The sequence below is a fragment of the Delphinapterus leucas genome, chromosome 10 (genome assembly GCF_059928025.1).
Source record: "Delphinapterus leucas isolate spDelLeu-1000000601 "Yukka" chromosome 10, BTC_Dleu_Yukka2, whole genome shotgun sequence".
Classification (NCBI taxonomy): Eukaryota; Metazoa; Chordata; class Mammalia; order Artiodactyla; family Monodontidae; genus Delphinapterus; species Delphinapterus leucas.
Window position 1 is genome coordinate 63539128 of NC_143138.1, and position 20673 is coordinate 63559800.

The following is a 20673-nucleotide window of genomic DNA, read 5'->3' on the forward strand; positions in this document are numbered from 1 at the left end:
GAAGGGAGGAAGGAAGAAAAAGCAGCAGCACACACACACACACAAAGAAGCACAAACTTGAAAACCACCATGGGTGCCAAGTCTGAGCCTCTGGGGTGCTTTCCAGCTGGGACACCGGAAGGCCAGGCCTCCTCTGGTGTTCCTCCTCCCAAAAGTGACACCCTGGGAAGTCCAGCTTGGGAGCCCATCACTTACATCAGTTCTCCCGACTTCAGCAAGCAGATTTCAGCATCCTGCCCCACGGGCATGTCTTCAGTGCCTTCAGGGGTTAGCGAGTTTGACGTGGTGTCCCTGAAATGTCACAAACGAGAACACAGCCAGTTACCCATCAGCACACAGGGTCCCACATCCTGAAGCCCGTAGTCTTGGAGTCTGGTAGCCAACCTCCGAATGCACGGGGAACCCTTCAATCACGGAGGCCAGGACAGAGGCCCCGCAGACTCTGGGGGTGGAGAGCCATGGGGGCCAGGCCCAGGCAGGCAGGACGGGGAGGGAAGACAACAGGGCTGCAGTGACTTCCCCAATGTCTTCCCGGTGGGCGTGGGATGGGTGACCACAGCACAAATGGACCACCCTCCTGTCCCACGCCAGCAGAGCTACAGCCACGGGGTAAGTTTCCAGCACCACTGATGCTGCCTTTTCAGCGCCAGCCCCTGACTAGACGAGCCTGCTCTGGCCCGTCTCTGGAGAACAAGGACAGGCCCCCAGAGCTGATGAGGCAGGAAGCGGCACGGCCTGAGGAGGAGGCTGTGGGACAGAGACTCATACACAGAGGGCAGATCCACGCCACACCTCCTCTTCCCTTACAACCTACTGCCTGCTGTGTGGAGAACCAGCTGTGGGAGCTGCCTGGCAGTACAGAGGTGCCATGGTTCCCAAAGTGTGCTCTGTGGAACACCACTGCCAGGGGAGGGGAAGCTTGCGCTCTTTCTTAGAAACTCATGGCATTCTTAAACAGTAAATTCAAGGCTCTGAGGTGTCCTGCAATAAAGACATCTATTAATTTTCTTTTAATATTTATTTTCCTTATTTTTTTGGCTGCATCAGGTCTTAGTTGTGGCACATGGGATCTTTGTTGAGGCATGCGGCATCTTTCGTTACGGTGCACGGGCTCTTCGCTATTTGCAGCGTTCGGGGCTTCTCTCTAGTTGTGGCGTGGGGGTTTTCTCGCTCTAGTTGTGGCACGCAGGCTCCAGGGCGCGTGGGCTCTGTAGTTGCGGCGCACGGGCTCTCTAGTTGAGGCACGCGAGCTCAGTAGTTGCCGCACGCGGGATTAGTTGCCCCACGGCATGTGGGATCTTAGTTCCCTGACCAGGGATCACACTCGAGTCCCCTGCATTGGAAGGCGGATTCTTTACCACTGGACCACCAGGGAAGTTCCAAGACATCTATTAAATTTTAACTCTAGCATTCCCATGGAACATTTTTAACCACTGCTGAGTTGCTGATCCTCGGAGCAGTGCCCACACTTCACTGATGGGGACACAGAGGCCCAGGCAGGTCTTGAGAGGCAGGGCCAGAGCCAGACACCCTGACTCCAGCTCAGTGCTCATCTTGCTGGGTCCCACGCCCACTGCGGCCAATTGCTTATATGAGCTCAGGGATCTCAAACCCAACCAGCTCCAGTGTCCAATGCTGCCTGAGAAGAACCTAGGTCCAGGAAAGGGAAATGATTTGCTGATTTGCCCCATGGGAAGGGGTTAATGAGGAAGATCTCCTGAGCAGCATGGCTTTTTCCCAAAATGCTGTGATAATTCCTTCTCAACTGTCCTAGTAGGCTCTCCCCAGATGTTTCTGGGGTGAGGTCAATAGGCCCCAAAATGCCCTCACCCAGTTCTGCTCCCCCATCCCACCCCCTACACATGCCCCTGGGCTCTCACCAGCCTGGCCCCCGGGCACATTCACTCAACCTCTGAGGCCCTGTGTGAACTCAGACCTGCCTTACCCTCACCCTGCCTGCTGCTGAGCGGGTCCTGAGGCGGCAGCCCAGCACTGCGCAGGACACGTGAGGCGAGCACGGGCCCTACCCCACAGACGCGCTCCCTCTGAGGCAGGGACAGACAGCTGCGGCCTGACTGGAAGGAGGCCTCAGCACATACAGCGCACGCGAGGTCAGCGGCTGACAGCAAGCATCCAGGCCACGTGCTCAGATGGCCCTCCTCACCTACCCTCACAGCCACTAGAGCACCAAGTTCACGGCTGCCCCTAGAGTGGCCCTACAACTTACGCTGGGAAACTGGTGTGCTTCTCTGAGAGCGCTATCTAGGCTGCGGCCAGGCATGATGCCTGGGGAGGGGCTCTGCAGCTTTCCTAGGGAGTTAACAGACCCTGAATCCCAGAGCTCAGGTGAGCCTGGGACCTCACATCATCTCTGGAACGTGAGAAATACAAGAGAGCACGGTGGGTGGCCAGACCCTAACACTCACAGAGCTTCTGGCTGGAGGTGGCGGCCATCGCCTCTGCTCAGAAATGGTTCTCACCACACTGCTCCTCACATTTCACTGCCGGGTGGGTCCCGTGGCGAAACACGCCACAGCAGGGGCATGAGGCTCATCCTTCTACAGGGAGAGGCACTAACAATGGGCAGAGATGCACAACCCGCCCATGGGGAGGGGCAGCAGATACCGTCCCCCGAAGTCTATGCCCTGTGTCTGAGGCCTGAGGCTCCTCACTCAGCCAGCAGGACGCTGGGAAGGTCCCGGGAGCACCCAGGTGTTCTTCATGCAGATGCGAAGACGGGTGGTTCAGAGTTGGCAAAATCCAGTGAGTCTCGCCTAAGCCTGTCCCGGATGCCACTCAACCCTGGGGGCAGGAATAATCTGTGCAACATGCAGTGCGCCTGCAGCAACCATGATGCACCAAGAGTTTGGGGTCAGCGACTGGTGGTGTCACCCCAGGGGCTGTGACAGACGCGGCACCTGCAGCTTGCTCCCACCCCCCACGCTCCTGCACCCCATACTCCTCCCCGCCACCCACGTGTCACAGTCCTGCTCACGCTGGGCTTTGCCTATCTGCTTTTGGGTCTTATCTCCCCCTGGTCCACATGCTCTTTGCAAGCAGGGGCTGTGGCTGGGCTTTCCCTGTCCCAAAGGACAGGTCACTGCCGTGTGCAGGAACCAAAGAATGTCTGTGCTACTTGCTAAGAAATATACGTGGGGGCGTAAATTGTTAGTGTGTAAATTCAGGATGAAAGGGCAGAGGTAATGCTGATGAAATCAAGAAAAGAATCAGCAACAGATCCTGAAGGAGGAAGACCCCACGTCACACATGGAGTGGCAAACGCTGGGTTAGCAGAGCCACACCTGGGGACAAACTGCAGCACCTTCACCTCGAACAGGATTTTCTCAGACACAAAACAGACTGTTCGCTGCCAACTTACAAAGCTTCTCTGTCTGGAGGACAGCACTGCACAGGGAGAGGCCTCCGTCCTCTCTGGAAATCTCTGAGCTCGAGACTCGGCTTCATTCAGACAGCTGGACATCACGCCTGCTCGCTCCGCCATATGGCCCCACTTCCCGGCCTCACTCATGTCTACTGCTGGAGCGCTGAAGCCGCTGGCTGTGACAAGCTGCTCAGGGCGCGAGGTGGTGGCTGGTACGGGGGCCTCCAGGGCTGCCTAGATAATCAGACGCCCACTAGCACTCAGGTGTCAGGCGGGCTGTCTGTGCACAGTCTACATCAGCCCACGGCAGGTGGGAGAGCGCGTCCTCACAAACACCTCGCCCTCAGTGCTGAGGCCTAACCAGTGGGCTCCCTCTGGCTGTAGCTCACTGTGGCTCCAGGGGGCAGGGGAGGTGGTATGGCTCAGGGGAGAGGGGTATCACTCCAAGGTGGTCCCAGTCTTGGCTTTATGACTGTGACTCTGGGTGAGCCCTTTCCTCCTCTGAGACCTCAGATTTCTCCTTTCTAAATGGGAGGAGATGGAACCGGAGGGACTCCAAGTTTTGCTGGCTTAAAAAGGCTGTAAGTTTCAAAGGACTTGGAGAAGGCGTTTTACTGGCTGGGAAAGAGGTGGGCTCGCTCTGGTCGGCAGCTCGTGCCCTCAGCCTTCCCCACTGTTCCCAGGGAAGGTACAGCAAGAACATGTCCTCAAGTGCCTGCTGCCACCAAGGGCAAGCCTTGTCACTCCTTTTTCTCCCCAGCTCAGCCCACCTCTGACCTCCTTCCTGTCCAACACCTCTTTCTTGTTCATCTTCCAATCGCTGGCTTCCAGATTCCCCCACCCCCATCACAGAATGTCAGTGTGAGAAGAAGCTCAAAGGACCATCCAGTCCAACCCCACTTGATGGCTAAGGAGGCAGGGGCCAGGGGAGAGGAGACGGGCCCAAGGCCACTCAGGCCTGCCTCGTTTCATTTGCTCTCATCCTTGTGCAAAGTGCAAATACCATAAATGAGAAAGATAAATAACATATGATGAAACGAACTCTGAAAACTGTGGTTGGTTCTCTCATATTCCCTCATTAAGAATAAAAGATGTCAGGAATTCCCTGGTCGTCCAGTGGTTGGGACTCCGCATTCCCACTGCAAGGGGCATGGGTTCAATCCCTGGTTGGGGAACTAAGATCCCACAAGTCGTGGGGTGGAGCCAAAAAACCCCCAAGATGTCCTAATCTTTTGTTCCCTCTCCTCCATCTCCCCACCTCTCTGACCATCACAACACAGACAACCCTCTTACCAGAGTAGGTCCTGCAACCCTTGCTAGTCCTGGCTGAGGACCTACATGGGGGAGCTTTGTGAGGTGGGAAGGGGAGATAGATGGAGGTGGGAGTGTGCATGGGTGGGTGATGCAGTCTCAAAGGCAATGATTAGGGACACAGAGTCTCCTTTCAATGGCTTTTCAAACTGTGGGTCATGACCCATTCAGTCAGTTGTGAATCAATTAATACGTTATGACGAATATTAAAAGAAATAGGGTAGAGAGGGCAGACAGCAGAAGCAAGAAGAACGACAATCCTGCAGGCTGTGGAACAAAAACCACATTCACAGAAAGACAGACAAGATGAAAAGGCAGAGGGCTATGTACCAGATGAAGGAACAAGATAAAACCTCAGAAAAACAACTAAATGAAGTGGAGATAGGAAACCTTCCAGAAAAAGAATTCAGAATAATGACAGTGAAGATGTTCCAGGACCTCGGAAAAACAATGGAGGCAAAGATCGAGAAGATGCAAAAAATGTTTAACAAAGACCCAGAAAAGTTAAAGAACAAACAAACAGAGACCAACAATACAATAACTGAAATGAAGACTACACTAGAAGGAATCAATAGCAGAATAACTGAGGCAGAAGAACAGATAAGCGACATGGAAGACAAAATGGTGGAATTCACTGCTGCAGAACAGAATCAGGAAAAGAGAATGAAAAGAAATGAAGACAGCCAAAGAGACCTCTGGGACAACATTAAACGCAACAACATTCGCATTATAGGGGTCCCAGAAGGAGAAGAGAGAGAGAAAGGACACGAGAAAATATTTGAAGAGATTATAGTCGAAGACTTCCCTAACATGGGAAAGGAAACAGCCACCCAAGTCCAGAAAACGCAGCGAGTCCCTTACAGGATAAACCCAAGGAGAAACAAGCCGAGACACATAGTAATCAAATTGGCAAATATTAAAGACAAAGAAAAATTATTGAAAGCAGCAAGGGAAAAGAGACAACTTACAAGGGAATTCCCATAAGGTTAACAGCTGTTTCTCAGCAGAAACTCTACAAGCCAGAAGGGAGTGGCATGATATACTTAAAGTGATGAAAGGGAAGAACCTACAACGAAGATTACTCTACCCGGCAAGGATCTCATTCAGATTCGATGGAGAAATCGATGGAGAAATCTCATTCAAATCGATGGAGAAAAGCTTTACAGACAAGCAAAAGCTAAGAGAATTCAGCACCACCAAACCAGCTCTACAGCAAATGCTAAAGGAACTTCTCTAAGTGGAAAACACAAGAGAAGAAAAGGACCTACAAAAACAAACCCAAAACAATTAAGAAAATGGTAATAGGAACATACATATCGATAACTACCTTAAACATGAATGGATTAAATGCTCCAACCAAAAAGACACAGGCTTGCTGAATGGATACAAAAACAAGACCCATGTATATGCTGTCTAAAAGAGACCCACTTCAGACCTAGGGACACATACAGACTGAAAGTGAGGGGATGGAAAAAGATATTCCATGCAAATGTTAATCACAAGAAAGCTGCAGTAGCAATACTTGTATCAGATAAAATAGACTTTCAAATAAAGAATGTTACAAGAGACAAGGAAGAACACTACATAATGATCAAGGGATCAATCCAAGAAGAAGATATAACAATTATAAATATATAGGCACGCAACACAGGAGCACATCAATACATAAGGCATTGCTAACAGCTATAAAAGAGGAAATCGACAGTAACACAGTAATAGTGGGGGACTTTAACACCTCACTTACACCAATGGACAGGTCATCCAAAATGAAAATAAATAAGGAAACACAAGCTTTAAATGACACAATACACTAGATAGATTTAATTGATATTTATAGGACGTTCCATCCAAAAACAGCAGATTACACTTTCTTCTCAAGGGCACATGGAACATTCTCCAGGATAGATCACATCTTGGGTCACAAATCAAGCCTCAGTAAACTTAAGAAAATTGAAATCATATCAAGCATCTTTTCTGACCACAACGCTATGAGATTAGAAATGAATTACAGGGAAGAAAACGTAAAAAGCACAAACACATGGAGACTAAACAATACGTTACTAAATAACCAAGAGATCACTGAAGAAATCAAAGAGGAAATCAAAAAATACCTAGAGACAAATTAAAATGAAAACATGACGATCCAAAACCTATGGGATGCAGCAAAAGCAGTTCTAAGAGGGAAGTTTATTGCTATACAAGCCTACCTCAAGAAACAAGAAAAATCTCAAATAAACAATCTAACCTTACACCTAAAGGAACTAGAGAAAGAACAAACAAAACCCAAAGTTACCAGAAGGAAAGAAATCATAAAGATCAGAGCAGAAATAAATGAAATAGAAACAAAGAAAACAATAGCAAAGATCAATAAAAGTAAAAGCTGGTTGTTTGAGAAGATAAACCAAATCGATAAACCATTAGCCAGACTCATCAAGAAAAAGAGGGAGAGGACTCAAATCAATAAAATTAGAAATGAAAAAGAAGAAGATACAACAGACATCGCAGAAATACAAAGCACCCTAAGAGACTACTACAAGCAACTCTATGTCAATAAAATGGACAACCTGGAAGAAATGGACAAATTCTTAGAAAGGTATAGCCTTCCAAGACTGAACCAGGAAGAAATAGAAAATATGAACAGACCAATCACAAGTAATGAAATGGAAACTGTGATTAAAAGTCTTCCAACAAACAAAAGTCCAGGACCAGATGGCTTCACAGGTGAATTCTATCAAACATTTAGAGAAGAGCTAACACCCATTCTTCTCAAACTCTTCCAAAAAATCGCAGAGGAAGGAACACTCCCAAACTCATTCTATGAGGCTGCCCCACCCTGATACCAAAACCAGACAGATACTACAAAAAAAGAAAAGTACAGACCAATATCACTGATGAATATAGATGCAAAAATCCTCAACAAAATACTAGCAAACAGAATCCAACAACACATTAAAAGGATCATACACCATGATCAAGTGGGGTTTATCCCAGAGATGCAAGGATTCTTCAATATACACAAATCAATCAATGTGATACACCATATTAACAAATTGAAGAATAAAAACCATATGATCATCTCAATAGATGCAGAAAAAGCTTTTGACAAAATTCAACACCCATTTATGATAAAAACTCTCCAGAAAGTGGGCACAGAGGGAACCTACCTCAACATAATAAAGGCCATATATGACAAACCCACAGCAAACATCGTTCTCAATGGTGAAAAACTGAAAGCATTTCCTCTAAGATCAGAAACAAGACAAGGTTGCCCACTCTCACCACTATTATTTAACACAGTTTTGGAAGCCCTAGCCATAGCAGTCAGAGAAGAAGAAGAAATAAAAGGAATCCAAATTGGAAATGAGGAAGTAAAACTGTCACTGTTTGCAGATGACATGATACTATACATAGAGAATCCTAAAAATGCCGCCAGAAAACTACTAGAGCTAATCAATGAATTTTGTAAAGTGGCAGGATACAAAATTAATGCACAGAAATCTCTTGCATTCCTATACACTAATGATGAAAAATCTGAAAGAGAAATTATGGAAACACTCCCATTTATCATTGCAACAAAAAGAATAAAATACCTAGGAATAAACCTAGCTAGGGAGACAAAAGACCTGTATGCAGAAAACTGTAAGACACTGATGAAAGAAATTAAAGATGATACCAACAGATGGAGAGATATACTATGTTCTTGGACTGGAAGAATCAATATTGTGAAAATGACTATACTACCCAAAGCAATCTACAGATTCAATGCAATCCCTATCAAATTACCAATGGCATTTTTTACAGAACTAGAACAGAAAATCTTAAAATTTGTATGGAGAGACAAAAGACCCCGAATAGCCAAAGCAGTCTTGAGGGAAAAAAACGGAGCTGGAGGAATCAGACTCCCTGACTTCAGACTATACTACAAAGCTACAGTAATCAAGACAGTATGGTATTGGCACAAAAACAGAAATATAGATCGGTGGAACAAAGTAGAAAGCCCAGAGATAAACCCATGCACCTATGGTCAACTAATCTATGACAAAGGAGGCAAGGATATACAATGGAGAAAAGACAGTCTCTTCAATAAGTGGTGCTGGGAAAACTGCACAGCTACATGTAAAAGAATGAAATTAGAACACTCCTGACCACCATACACAAAAATAAACTCAAAATGGATTGGAGACCTAAATTTAAGACTGGACACTATAAAACTTTTAGAGGAAAACATAGGAAGAACACTCTTTGACATAAATCAGAGCAAGATCTTTTTTGATCCACCTCCTAGAGTAATGGAGATAAAAACAAAAATAAACAAATGGGACCTAATGAAACTTCAAAGCTTTTGCACAGCAAAGGAAACCATAAACAAGACGAAAAGACAACTCTCAGAATGGGAGAAAATATTTTCAAACGAATCAACGGACAAAGGATTAATCTCCAAAATATATAAACAGCTCATGCAGCTCAATATTAAAGAAACAAACAACCCAATCCAAAAATGGCCAGAAGACCTAAATAGACATTTCTCCAAAGTAGACATACAGATGGCCAAGAAGCACATGAAAAGCTGCTCAACATCACTAATTATTAGAGAAATGCAAATCAAAACTACAATGAGGCATCACCTCACACCAGTTAGAATGGGCATCATCAGAAAATCTACACAGAACAAATGCTGGAGAGGGTGTGGAGAAAAGGGAACCCTCTTGCACTGCTGGTGGGAATGTAAATTGATACAGCCACTATGGAGAACAGTATGGAGGTTCCTTAAAGAACTAAAAATAGAATCACCATATGACCCAGCAATCCCACCACTGGGCATATACCCTGAGAAAACCATAATTCAAAAAGAGTCATGTACCACAATGTTCACTGCAGCTCTATTTACAATAGCCAGGACATGGAAGCAACCTGAATGCCCATCGACAGATGAATGGATAAAGAAGTTGTGGTACATATATACAATGGATATTACTCAGCCATAAAAAGAAACGAAATTGGGTCATCTGTTGAGACGTGGATGGATCTAGAGACTGTCATACAGAGTGAAGTAAGTCAGAAAGAGAAAAACAAATATCATATATTAACGCATGTATGTGGAACCTAGAAAAATGGTACTGATGAACCGGTTTGCAGGGCAGAAGTTGAGACACAGAAGTAGAGAACAAACATATGGACACCAAGGGGGGAAAGCTGCGGGGGGGTGGGGATGTGGTTTGATGAATTGGGCGGTTGGGATTGACATGTATACACTGATGTGTATAAAACTGATGACTAATAAGAACCTGCTGTATAAAAAAATAAAATTAAATTAAAAAATTAAAAAAACAAACAAAAAAACTAACACTAAACTTTCTTTGGTTTATTTGTACGGAAATATGTTAATATAAATGTTTCAGACATTACATGAAATTCCTAAAAATCTTATATGTTCTGGTATAATGTTATAAGTCATAACTCTAGTTATTATTTTAAAATGTGTATCTCAGAAATAACTAAATTTCCTTGTCAATTGCATTATTATGAACTTTCATCAAATGTTTAACCGTGGTCATTTTTAAGGCTTTTGTCATCGACAGACAGTTCTGGGTGTACTCTGATGCTTTTGCAAAAATGTTCCTATAAAAGGGTAAAAAAAAAAAAAGAAATAGGATATAATAGAAAATATGAACGCGTTTTTGCATTATATTGCATGTGGTAAGGATAAGCATTGTTTTATGAGGCTCTTGTTTGACTCTGTCTATACACATACACACCTGGGTAGTCATGTAAATTTCTGACTGTGGGATGCAGTAGAAAATGTTCAAGCAACTGTGTTGGAAGATGTCAAAGGATTTTTAAGCTTGAGAATGACGGGAAACAAAGATAAGGCCACTAGGGGGCACCCTATCTCCTTTTGTTGCCATTGGGGTGTTTCCCTCAGAAACAATGCAAGACAAGCTCACTGCCCACAAGTGACCTTCCTCCTCCCCTAGCTCTGGCCATGGGAGCCTACTGCTAGCTATGGTGGCCTCTCATGGCTGATGGCACGTCATCCCTTCCCGTCCATCTGAATTTCTGTCCCTGAGCCTGTGGTTGGTCGAGCTGAACTGTCCTAAGGCATGTACATCTGTCAACTTGCTCCACCCTATCAGGGCAGTCATCTTGGCCACACCTGCCACATTTGGCCTGGGCACCCGTCATGCACACAGCCAAGGTGGTCTTCTGCCCCAAATGTCCCCAAGGACATGACCAAGGCTTGCTCCACTTCGGAACCAAGTGAGAATAAACTGGTGACCACAGGCAAGGATGCTGAGGAAGTCCCCAGCAACGCAGTCCAGGGGTCCACGCCTGCCTGGACTAGGGGGTCACAGGTGAGGTCCCTCCAGCTTGCTCTCTGCAGCTGTAATATACAGTATTCTCCTGTCACAAATCAAAACGCCTTAGCCTCTTTTTTCTTTAACTTCAATTCTGCCAGTTGCCCAAGGAGCAGATTCTCTCTGGCTGTTCAGGTTGGCTGAGGAAGGAATGGAGCCCAGAGAGCCTCATGGCCCGAGTGTCCTGCTGACAGCCTTCCCCAGAGGGCTCCATCCACCCCTCTGCCTTGCTAAGCCAGCACGGTTAGAGTGCTGCTCTGCCTGTTACACGGGGTCTCCTGTGAACTGGAGAAGTCTTTGGTTTACAACTGCCCTGTTCAGTACAGACCCACTGGCCTCACGTGGCTGCTTAAATTCAAATTCATCAGAATTAAAACAAAACTAAAAGCTTGGCTCTGTTGTTGCACTAGCCACACTTTGAGTGCCTAACAGCCACAGGAGTTAGTGCCCGCTGTGTTGGATGCAGGACACGCCTGTCATCTCAGAAGGCTCTACTGAACAGCTCGGGTTTGGAAGGAGAGGCTGAGCCACACGGTGGGCCACATTCACTGCGGGGCTTGGGTGCATCTTTCTATTTTACTGTTAAATTCCTAGTAGTTTTTCTTGTAGTCATTGTTTTCCTTTTTGCCTAAAAACCAAGTGAAGAAGATCGCTTCTGGTGTTGATTTCTGATTACTTGGTAACTATGGGCTGACCAAAACACTCAGACCCACATGCCCGTCCTGACAACTGGCCTGCCGCCTGCTGTCCTCTGGTTAGGCTGCTTTTCTGAGGGTTTTTCCAACTCATCCTCCACAGCCGCCGCCACCCACCACCGCCTGGCAGTTACTCCTCTACCAGCAGCAACCGCCTCATCCCTGCGTCCTGAACTGCCGTCCTACGCAGGGCCCTGGCTCCAGAATGTCAGGTGTTCAGAAAAAGGAAGCAGGCCAACACAGTCTGACTTCTGAGAATCTGCAGGGGGCACGGCTGCCACAGCACTTTTACTCTCCCCCGATTCTGTTTCGGAAACGTTTACATATTCTGGGAAAAACCCAAGACATATGGTTGGGTACTTGCCCTTAAGAAGTTCAGAGTTTTGTTTCAAAGAGAAGCAATGAGCACTACAAATCGGAAGACAACAGAAGGCATTTTGTAAAGTGGTTGAAATAAAATTCTGACCCCCAAATTGTGAGGGGCTCTTATCATCTAATTTAGTTGCAAGTTTTCCGTCGGAGAACTTTCCATTGGAGAATGGTTATGACAAGTATGGTCACGCTCTCTCTAAGGTACACATCACCCCTCCTTCCCAAGCATGTATGTGGTCACGGAGGGCACCGGGCCGAGGTCTGTTCTTCCCCATGGAGGGAAAGCGATTGCTGAGAGGGACGACCATGGCTGAGCCAGTGTGTCTGACAAGGTTCAGCCCCTTCTAACATCACCCTGTGAACTGGTCCTAAGTGACACGGTTTGTTTGTCTCTGGGAGAAACTCATCTCTCAAAGCTTAAAGATTCCAAGATGTCAGGCTGGCTCACTGTGAAGGAATGTCTTGTCTCAGAAGACTTCTTTCAGAAAGATGGGTGCTTTGACCTGCAGTATTTGCTTCAGCCTGTTCACTGTTGATTCTAGCCTGGACAAGCAGGGCGGTGAGCACTGTCTGAGTGGTGTGGGTTTAGGAGGAAGGGCTGTGTCTGGCCTTCTGGCAGGCCCATCATCTCGAAGCCATTTGGTCCACTGGTCTGGCAACGATGGAGACCCGGGTTCGTATCCTGGAAGTGGCAGTTATTAGCTGTGAGTCCGTGGGGCTGTTCTTTGGCTACAGTCCTCCGTATTCTCATCTATAAAATGGTGTAATACCTACTTGCAGGACTGGTATGAGAATCAGGGCTGTCACGTATACTGGAGCTGCAGGCACACAGGGAACCCAGGCCATAGCATCGACTTTGCATTGGTCCAGACCCAAACTGCCCCAAAGAGACATACGACCAGTGAATGAAATAATTTTAGGGTACAAATGCCACCATCTTCAGTGGACTACCAGACACTGCATATCGCTCCCCTTCAGTTTACAAATTAAAACCCTCTTGGGTCCTGGCAAAAGAGTAAGACCCCAGCCAGGTTGCAGGGGGTGTGCAGCATCAGAGCCACTGCTTCGTCTCTTTGACTCCCAAATTACATGGGTGCAGGCTGGTCATGTGGATTCTGATCTGCAAGATTGGGCAGGGCTGGGTCTCCTATAATCACCAACCGAGGGCTCTTAAAAATTACTCAACGGAAACACGGACCACATCAGAGAGGCAGAGGCCGACCTTGCTGCTGTGAGCAACCTCATCTCAGGAACAAACTGAAAGAGCATCTCTACTGGTGAGTCACTGGTCTTCTTTATAGTTAAAAGAAGGGCTAACTCCAGGTTGTTGGGATTCTCAGAGTCCTGCCTGCAGCACGGTACGGTGTCAAATGCCCAGGCTTTCAAGCTCAACTGCCCTTGGCTCAAACTCCATCTCTGCTATTTGCTGCCATGAGGGTCCGAGGAGAGGATTATGACAACCTCGTTCTGTAAGATGATGCTTGTAAGATGATGCTGGTAGTAATGGCATAATTAGACCCTCCCCAGGAGATAAGGTAGTCACTGTGTGTGTTCATTGACTAATCTCTTTTTCTGTTTTTCTTTTCCATTTTATAAGAAAGGCTGTTATCTTAGATTATGGTTTACTTTCTTTTCTCCATATATCTCAATATACAACTGTAGCTACTTCAGAAAATACAGAAAAATATAAAGGAGGAATGGAAATAAGTCACCCCTAATTCTACCAGCCAGGGGTGAACTGCTGATAAAATCTGATCATTTTTCTATGTTTTAAAAAATATAGTCAAAATCATATAGCTTGGGATTCCCTGGTGGCGCAGTGGTTGAGAGTCCGCCTGCCGATGCAGGGGACATGGGTTCGTGCCCCGGTCCGGGAAGATCCCACATGCCGTGGAGTGGCTGGGCCCGTGAGCCAGGGCCGCTGAGCCTGCGCGTCCAGAGCCTGTGCTCCGCAACGGGAGAGGCCACAACAGTCAGAGGCCTGCGTACCTCAAAAAAAAAAAAAAAAAAAAAATCATATAGCTTATCACAGATTTGTAAACAAAGTCTATAGAATATGGGGCAGAGGGATTTAAAGAGTTCATGAACCCCTGGAGTTGCAGGCATGTTTGTACATTATTACTGAGAGAAAAGAGCTACAGCTTTAATAAGACTCTCAAAGGGGTTTATGATCAAAGAAGGCTGAGAACCATGATCAATTTTACATTCACTTTGTCATCTATTCATTGTAATAGTAACAGCCAATATTACATTGCATTTTGCGGGGGGGCGGGCAGGGATAAATTGGGAGATTGGGATTGGCATATACACACTACTATATGTAAAATAGATAACTAATAAGAGCCTGCTGTAGAGCACAGGGAACTCTACTCAATGCTCTGCAATGAGCTATATGGGAAAAGAACCTAAAAAAAAGAGTGTATATATATATGTGTGTGTGTATATATATATATATATATATATATCTCACTTATATATATATAACTTATATATACCAGTTATATATATATAACTGATTCACTTTGCTGTACACCTGAAACTAACACAATGTTGTCAATCAACCATACTCCAATAAAAAATTTTTTAAAATGTATTGCATTTTTCAAAATCATTAAAGGCACTTCCTAAACATTTCAGTCATATTCTGTTTTATGCCTAAATTATACTTTGCTTATTTATTTATTATCAGACACTATTTCCAAAGTTGTATATATTACTTTCTTTTTAATTTTCACAAATCAACATAGGACTTTGGTTAGAGAAAATAAAGAAACAAATGCTTTTAATATTTCTAGAAGGGAAAGTAATTTTTAACACTCTATCTGCACAGAACTGTGCAGTCCCAATCTGTTAAACACTGTTTAGTTTACCAATTATTACAAATGAATTTGCATGGGTCCTTTGAGGAAACTGCAATGCCAGCCTAAGGATGCAGCAACAGCCTTAGTAGGAGAATTATTAATTAATTAATTCATTCATTTATTTATTTTTGGCTCTCTTCGTTGCTGCGTGGGCTTTCTGTAGTTGTGGCAAGTGGGTGCTACTCTTTGTTGTGGTGTGTGGGCTTCTCATTGCTTGCGGTGGCTTCTCTTGTTGTGGAGCACGGTCTCTAGGGCATGCGGGCTTCAGAAGTTGTGGCATGTGGGCTCAGTAGTTGTGGCTCACAGGCTTTAGAGCACAGGCTCAGTAGTTGTGGCACACAGGCTTAGTTGCTCTGCGGCATGTGGGATCTTCCCAGACCAGGGATCAAACCCGTGTCCCCTGTATTGGCAGGAGGATTCTTAACCACTGTGCCACCAGGGAAGTCCCAGGAGAATTTTTTTTAAAGGCCAAGAGAAGTCAAACAATAATGGAGATCTGACATTACTTTTAATGTCACATTCTAAATAATGAAGAATATATTTTTGTCCCCATGTGAAGCAGTAACACCCACAGAGCATCGTCTGACCCACTTAACCTAGCACCCCAGAGCTGGTGGGGCACAATGCCCATGAGTTGGCCTTTCACTCTTAGAGATCCAACATTTTGTGGTCCAGGAGGAGGGACTTTTCACTGAGTAGTCTTAGCCCAAAGACAAGGTTCTTCCTTGGAGAGAAAGGGTGCTTTGAGCCCATGAAATACCAAGGTGGCAGCAGGGCTGAAATCCCTTCCTGTCAGGACCCAGCATCAGGAAAAGAAAAGTCTCCGAGAAGATCAGAAAGGAAAGATCATCTCTCCTTTTATAACCCCTTGTCTGGCCGGTTGATATTCTGACTTTGCTAAACCAAATGCCTGCTCTTCTTAAACATTTCCTTGAGGTGCCAGTGGGATATGGCACCGCTCACTGGAAGAGTCCCTGCGTATTGAGTACCTCCAGGACAGTGGCAGGGACTGACCTGGCCCTCCAAGGCCGATGCTGCCACAGTTGCCCCTACTCCCACACCACAGATTATATCACCCGTGTCTGGTCCATGCTCCCCAGCAGAGTCACAGGGCCCAGAGAAGGGTCAGAGGGAAGCGATAACCTTGAAGGGCTGGGACCCCCAGGCAAGAAAGATAGCTATTTGGTCTTTGCTATAAGTAGTCCCACTGCAAGGCTGGCCACGAGCCCTGCTGTGGTAGCCCACCCACCTGACGTCCCATTTCAATCAGCTCTCCCGTGTGTTAAAGGAGACCCCTCAGCCCTACACTGCTGGTCATAAAAGCTAAAGCAATGTTCCCTTCTGGGGGAATCTACCTTGTAAGAGATTCCTGAAGATCAAAGAGGCCCTGAGGGTGGAATGTCATACACTGTGACAGATGAAGGGGAAAGCTGGGGTTGGGCGTGAGGAAAACTGCCCAGTTCCCTGGTCAGAAAGCCGCTCGGCCAAAGCACTGGGCAGCCTGGGCTCTTCCCTGCCCTGGCTCTCCATCACGGTAAGACGAGGCAGGATGGATGGCCCACCTAGGCAGAAAGGACCAAACACCTCTTGGTCTCCAGGAGTCTCCTTGATGGTGGACCCCCAGGAAGGGGGATATTGCCTTAGCTTTCACAATTCGTAGTCCAGGGGTCAACTTAACAGAAGATGGGGCACAGGCTAGGTGGGCACCTTCTGCGAGGCATGGACAGATGAATACAGCCCTCCCCACTGAAGAGCAGCGCAGCTCTTCCAAAAGGACACACTCCCCAGTTCACCACGTGGTGACCTTTGCTTCCAAGGCCATTGAGCACAGGATTTTATGGAATGTGGGTGGGGTCAGTTATGTGTTGTCTCCCAGACAGGTGAGATCCTGAGAACTTTAGGGCCAGTGAAGGGTTCCTCGTCCTGTCTGAGCAGTTTCCCCTCAGAACCGGTTGTCCCCAGTACACTGGGCTGTTACTGAGCGGAACGGTGGGTGGGTTTAGGTGACTATCTGCCCCCTAACTATGGGCAATGGGAAGACAGGAGGGATCACCTCAGCCCCAAATATATATCATTCCTGTGGTTTGACTCCCAGGGGTCCATCAGAACAGACACCATGGCCGAGTACGACTACGGAGACCCCGGGTTCTTCAACGCTTCCAATGACAGCAGCCAGGGGCACGAACACTTCCTGCAGTTCAGCAAGTTGTTCCTGCCCTGCGTGTATGTGGTGGTGTTCATCTGTGGCCTGGTGGGGAACTCCCTGGTGCTGGTCATATACATCTTCTACCAGAAGCTCAAGAGCCTGACGGACGTGTTCCTAATGAACCTGCCCTTGGCTGACCTGGTGTTCGTCTGTACTCTGCCCTTCTGGGCCTACGCAGGCATCCACAAGTGGGTCTTTGGCAAAGTCATGTGCAAAACCCTGCTGGGCATCTACACTTTGAACTTCTACACGTCCATGCTCATCCTCACCTGCATCACCATGGACCGCTTCATTGCAGTGGTTCAGGCCACCAAGGCCTATAACCAGCAGGCCAAGCGGATGGCCTGGGGTAAGGCCGTCTGCTTGTCCATCTGGGTAGTTTCCCTGCTGGTTTCCTTGCCGCAGATCATCTATGGCGACGTCCTTTACCTTGACAAGCCTGTCTGCGGCTATCACAACGAGGAGATTTCCACCATGGTTCTGGCCACCCAGATGACACTGGGGTTCTTCCTGCCATTGCTTGCCATGATTGTCTGCTACTCAGTCATAATCAAGACACTGCTTCAGGCCCGAGGCTTCCAGAAGCACAAGTCTCTGAAGATCATCTTCCTGGTGGTGGCGGTGTTCCTGCTGACCCAGACGCCCTTCAACCTCGTGAAGCTCATTCGCAGCGTGAGCTGGGAGTACCACGCCATGACTAGCTTTCACTATGCCATCACAGTGACAGAGGCCATCGCCTACCTGCGTGCCTGCCTTAATCCTGTGCTCTATGCCTTTGTTGGCCTGAAGTTTCGGAAGAACTTCTGGAAACTTGTGAAAGACGCTGGCTGCCTCCCTTACCTGGGTGTCTCAAGCCAACGCAACTGTTCAGAGGACACTTCCAGGACTGCTTCAGCCTCTCGCAACATGGAGGCGACCAGCATCTTCCAGCTGTAGGCCTTGCTGGGCTTGGAGAGGCTGCTCAGAAGTCACAGGAGCATGGCTGTGTCCTCTAAGGCTTTGTGTATAGCATGAGCGTTCTCAAGGAGAAGTTATCAAACGGTGCAGCTGGGGTGGGATGCTTCTTCTCAGGCATGCGCAGACTGTGCCCTCTTCTTTTTCACCCAGGCCTAAAGCTCAAAGGGGAGGCTGAAAGCTGCCAGAGCTTTCCTTCCTCTACCCCGAGAATACTGACACCAGGGAATGACGTGTGATTCTCAAGACCCCAGGTTCTCCTTCAATGGGAATGGGAATGGGACTAAGGGTTGAACAGGGGGGCCTGGCCAACAAAGGTCTTGATGGCAGGTGACACTCCGGGCTCCCAAGTTCAGAAGATTCTTCTGCTGACTGGGAAGCAGGGGAGATTAAAGCAGCCATGAAAACCAGTGCTGACACTGTGACTCAGACCTCCATCACCAGGCACCCAACAGAAACGAGCTCAGGTTCTGCCATGCCTTGTGGGTTTGGTTTTATATAGATAGGGGCTTTATGTTCTCTTTGATTAATCCTGGAAGGACTAGCACCAGGGAATATGAATGGGCCAAAGCAAATTAGGGTCGGCTGAGGATTCCAGCGGGCCACAGAATGCTAGAAAAATGTGCGAAGCTGAGTTTAAGACTGTCGTGAGCCTAAGCAGCACCTCTGAAATGGATCTTCGGTGGGTCTGCTCGTTTAAAACCTGAATTTATCCAATGCCTCACACACACACACATCATATAGAAATGTGTATGTAATACACACACACACACATCTCAAACAGCATGATTTTCATGACTGAGAAATAAAACTTTTTAAAAGTCTCCAGACTACTTTATCCTTAGGCACATTCCACCTTACTGTGGTATTCCTGAATATACCAAAAGTGATCACTTGTGGGCTCAGAGCACAGGAAATAAGTTAAAACTGTCAACTTTCAGGGCACTGCTCTATCAATACACCAATGACAACAACTGTGGCTTCAACCTCCTGCCCAGAACGAGAGGTGCGTTTGTTACCTCTGAGATGTGGTCACAGAATGAGGCAGAGTTTTAGCATGTTTATTAGATCCCAGCAACCTGCTCAACAGGCTTAAAAGTGGCCTTTTTGGCTCACATGTCACAAAATCACTCACTGAAATATGGAGAACCTGCTGACAACAGCTAAGAAGAGTGCTCAGGGAGGTGGGCCAGAAAGGGCCAAACAGTGAGGTTTCGCAGCTTGGACAGACCCGAGTCACGAGTGGGTAAGGCCAGCTGGTCATCTCTTAATCCCTTCCGCTTTGGTGAAACGGGGACTGTAACCACCTCTCAGGGCAGGCATGCGAGGACTGCAGAGGGTGCACACAAACACTTAGCACGGTTTGCATTTGTGGGAGGAAGGGCCCCCAAAATGGTGGTAGTTGTTATTCTCTCAAGAACCAGCCACACAAAACGTGAGCCGCCTGCCTTTCTCTGTGCACTGGCGGGGCGGGGCAGGGTCGGCTTCGTGCCTTCCAGAGGCACACGGCACAGTCCAGCTGCGCACAGGCCGGCCTTGCAGGGCCTACAGGGCCACCGACTGCTTCATACACATGCCTAAATGCACCCACGGGGAGAGCGGCTTTACTGTGCTCAGGCCGCATGGACTCCCCAGTGCTCCTCGAACACCAAAACCTGCCCTTTTCATGGTGACAAGGCTGACTTTCAACTTGTTTACGTTGGCTTCAGAGGGGGAGTTTTGGTCATCCTCCTCTGTGCTGTCACCTTAATGTCAAGCACTTCTGGTAGAGGGACCACGAGCCCCTGGCCTCCCCAACAATGTCCCAAAACAAGAGGCAGAGACCCTAACTGGGAAGGAAGGAGTGAAGAGTCGGGGAGCCAGGGGCCCTGCGGCCTCTCCATGTGTCCCCACGGAGGAAAGCAGTGTGGTGGGATGGGAAAAGCAGGGCTCTGGGGTGACTCAGTCACTGCCCCGGAGAGAGCTCCACATCTGTCCATCCTGGGACAAGCCCCGCAGCCTCCTCAAGCCCATTTCACCATCCACACCCCAAGCTGACAACGGCCCTCCTTCCAGGAGCGCTGTGACGCACGGACAGTGCACTCCAAGCCATGCTGGGGGCTGCTGGCCACGGCAACAGAGGGGCGGCTGCTGGGACCGCTGGGTTCTCCCTGAACGGTGCCTGCCTGGCTGAGTCAAAGGAGACCAGGCACCCATCAGGCCGTGCCCCATCCCAGGCCTATTATATGCCCTCTCTCCAGGCTCCTTGCAAAAAGGTTTTGCACTGGCCCTTCCACAGCTTAGGAGAACCTGCCTGCCTGTCCTGAGGAAAAGCACAGCAGCTGAATCTTCTTTCACCTTCTCTGCCTCCCAAGTCACTCGTTGGCTCTACTCTCTGGGCCCTCACCTGCTCACACTTGGGAGGAGAGATCTTTTTCCCAAAACCCTCCTGGGTACACACCATTATGGGCAACAGACATGGGCACAGCCCAAACAAGGCTTTCACTCTCAACTTCACTCATCCACGAGACAGCCCCATGGAGCACAAACTCAGACC

General features: G+C 47.7%; 2 protein-coding genes across 11 annotated transcripts in view; one reads left to right on the top strand and one right to left on the bottom strand.

Moving 5' to 3' along the window:
- FYCO1 (FYVE and coiled-coil domain autophagy adaptor 1) overlaps positions 1-20673 on the bottom strand; it is a 113456-nt gene that overhangs the window by 16443 nt on the left and 76340 nt on the right. For 7 of the 8 annotated variants that reach the window (XR_016394465.1, XM_022573370.2, XM_089918028.1 and 4 more), the window contains one exon: positions 196-291. Coding sequence is in view for 7 of the 8 variants with exons in the window: in XM_022573370.2 (XP_022429078.1) it covers positions 196-291 (96 nt within the window). In the remaining variant the exon portion in view is untranslated. Of the gene's footprint in view, positions 1-194; positions 14106-20673 lie in introns of those variants that run through there. The other variant, XM_089918031.1, reaches the window with a different exon arrangement.
- On the top strand, positions 13295-18961 carry CXCR6 (C-X-C motif chemokine receptor 6). Of its 3 annotated transcripts, none has more exons than XM_022573385.3 (2): positions 13295-13393; positions 17073-18961. In XM_022573385.3, the coding sequence occupies exon 2, from the start codon at positions 17094-17096 to the stop codon at positions 18117-18119; it is 1026 nt and encodes a 341-aa protein (XP_022429093.1). In that variant the 5' UTR covers positions 13295-13393; positions 17073-17093; the 3' UTR covers positions 18120-18961. The 3 variants fall into 3 exon arrangements, with proteins under 3 accessions (XP_022429093.1, XP_022429092.1, XP_022429094.1); XM_022573384.3 differs by lacking the exon at positions 13295-13393 and adding an exon at positions 13420-13651; XM_022573386.3 differs by lacking the exon at positions 13295-13393 and adding an exon at positions 13420-13585.

What these genes read in the sequence shown, in the direction of transcription:
- CXCR6 (XM_022573385.3), top strand. Translation starts at nt 17,094, where the DNA reads ATGGCCGAGTACGACTACGGAGACCCCGGGTTCTTCAACGCTTCCAAT.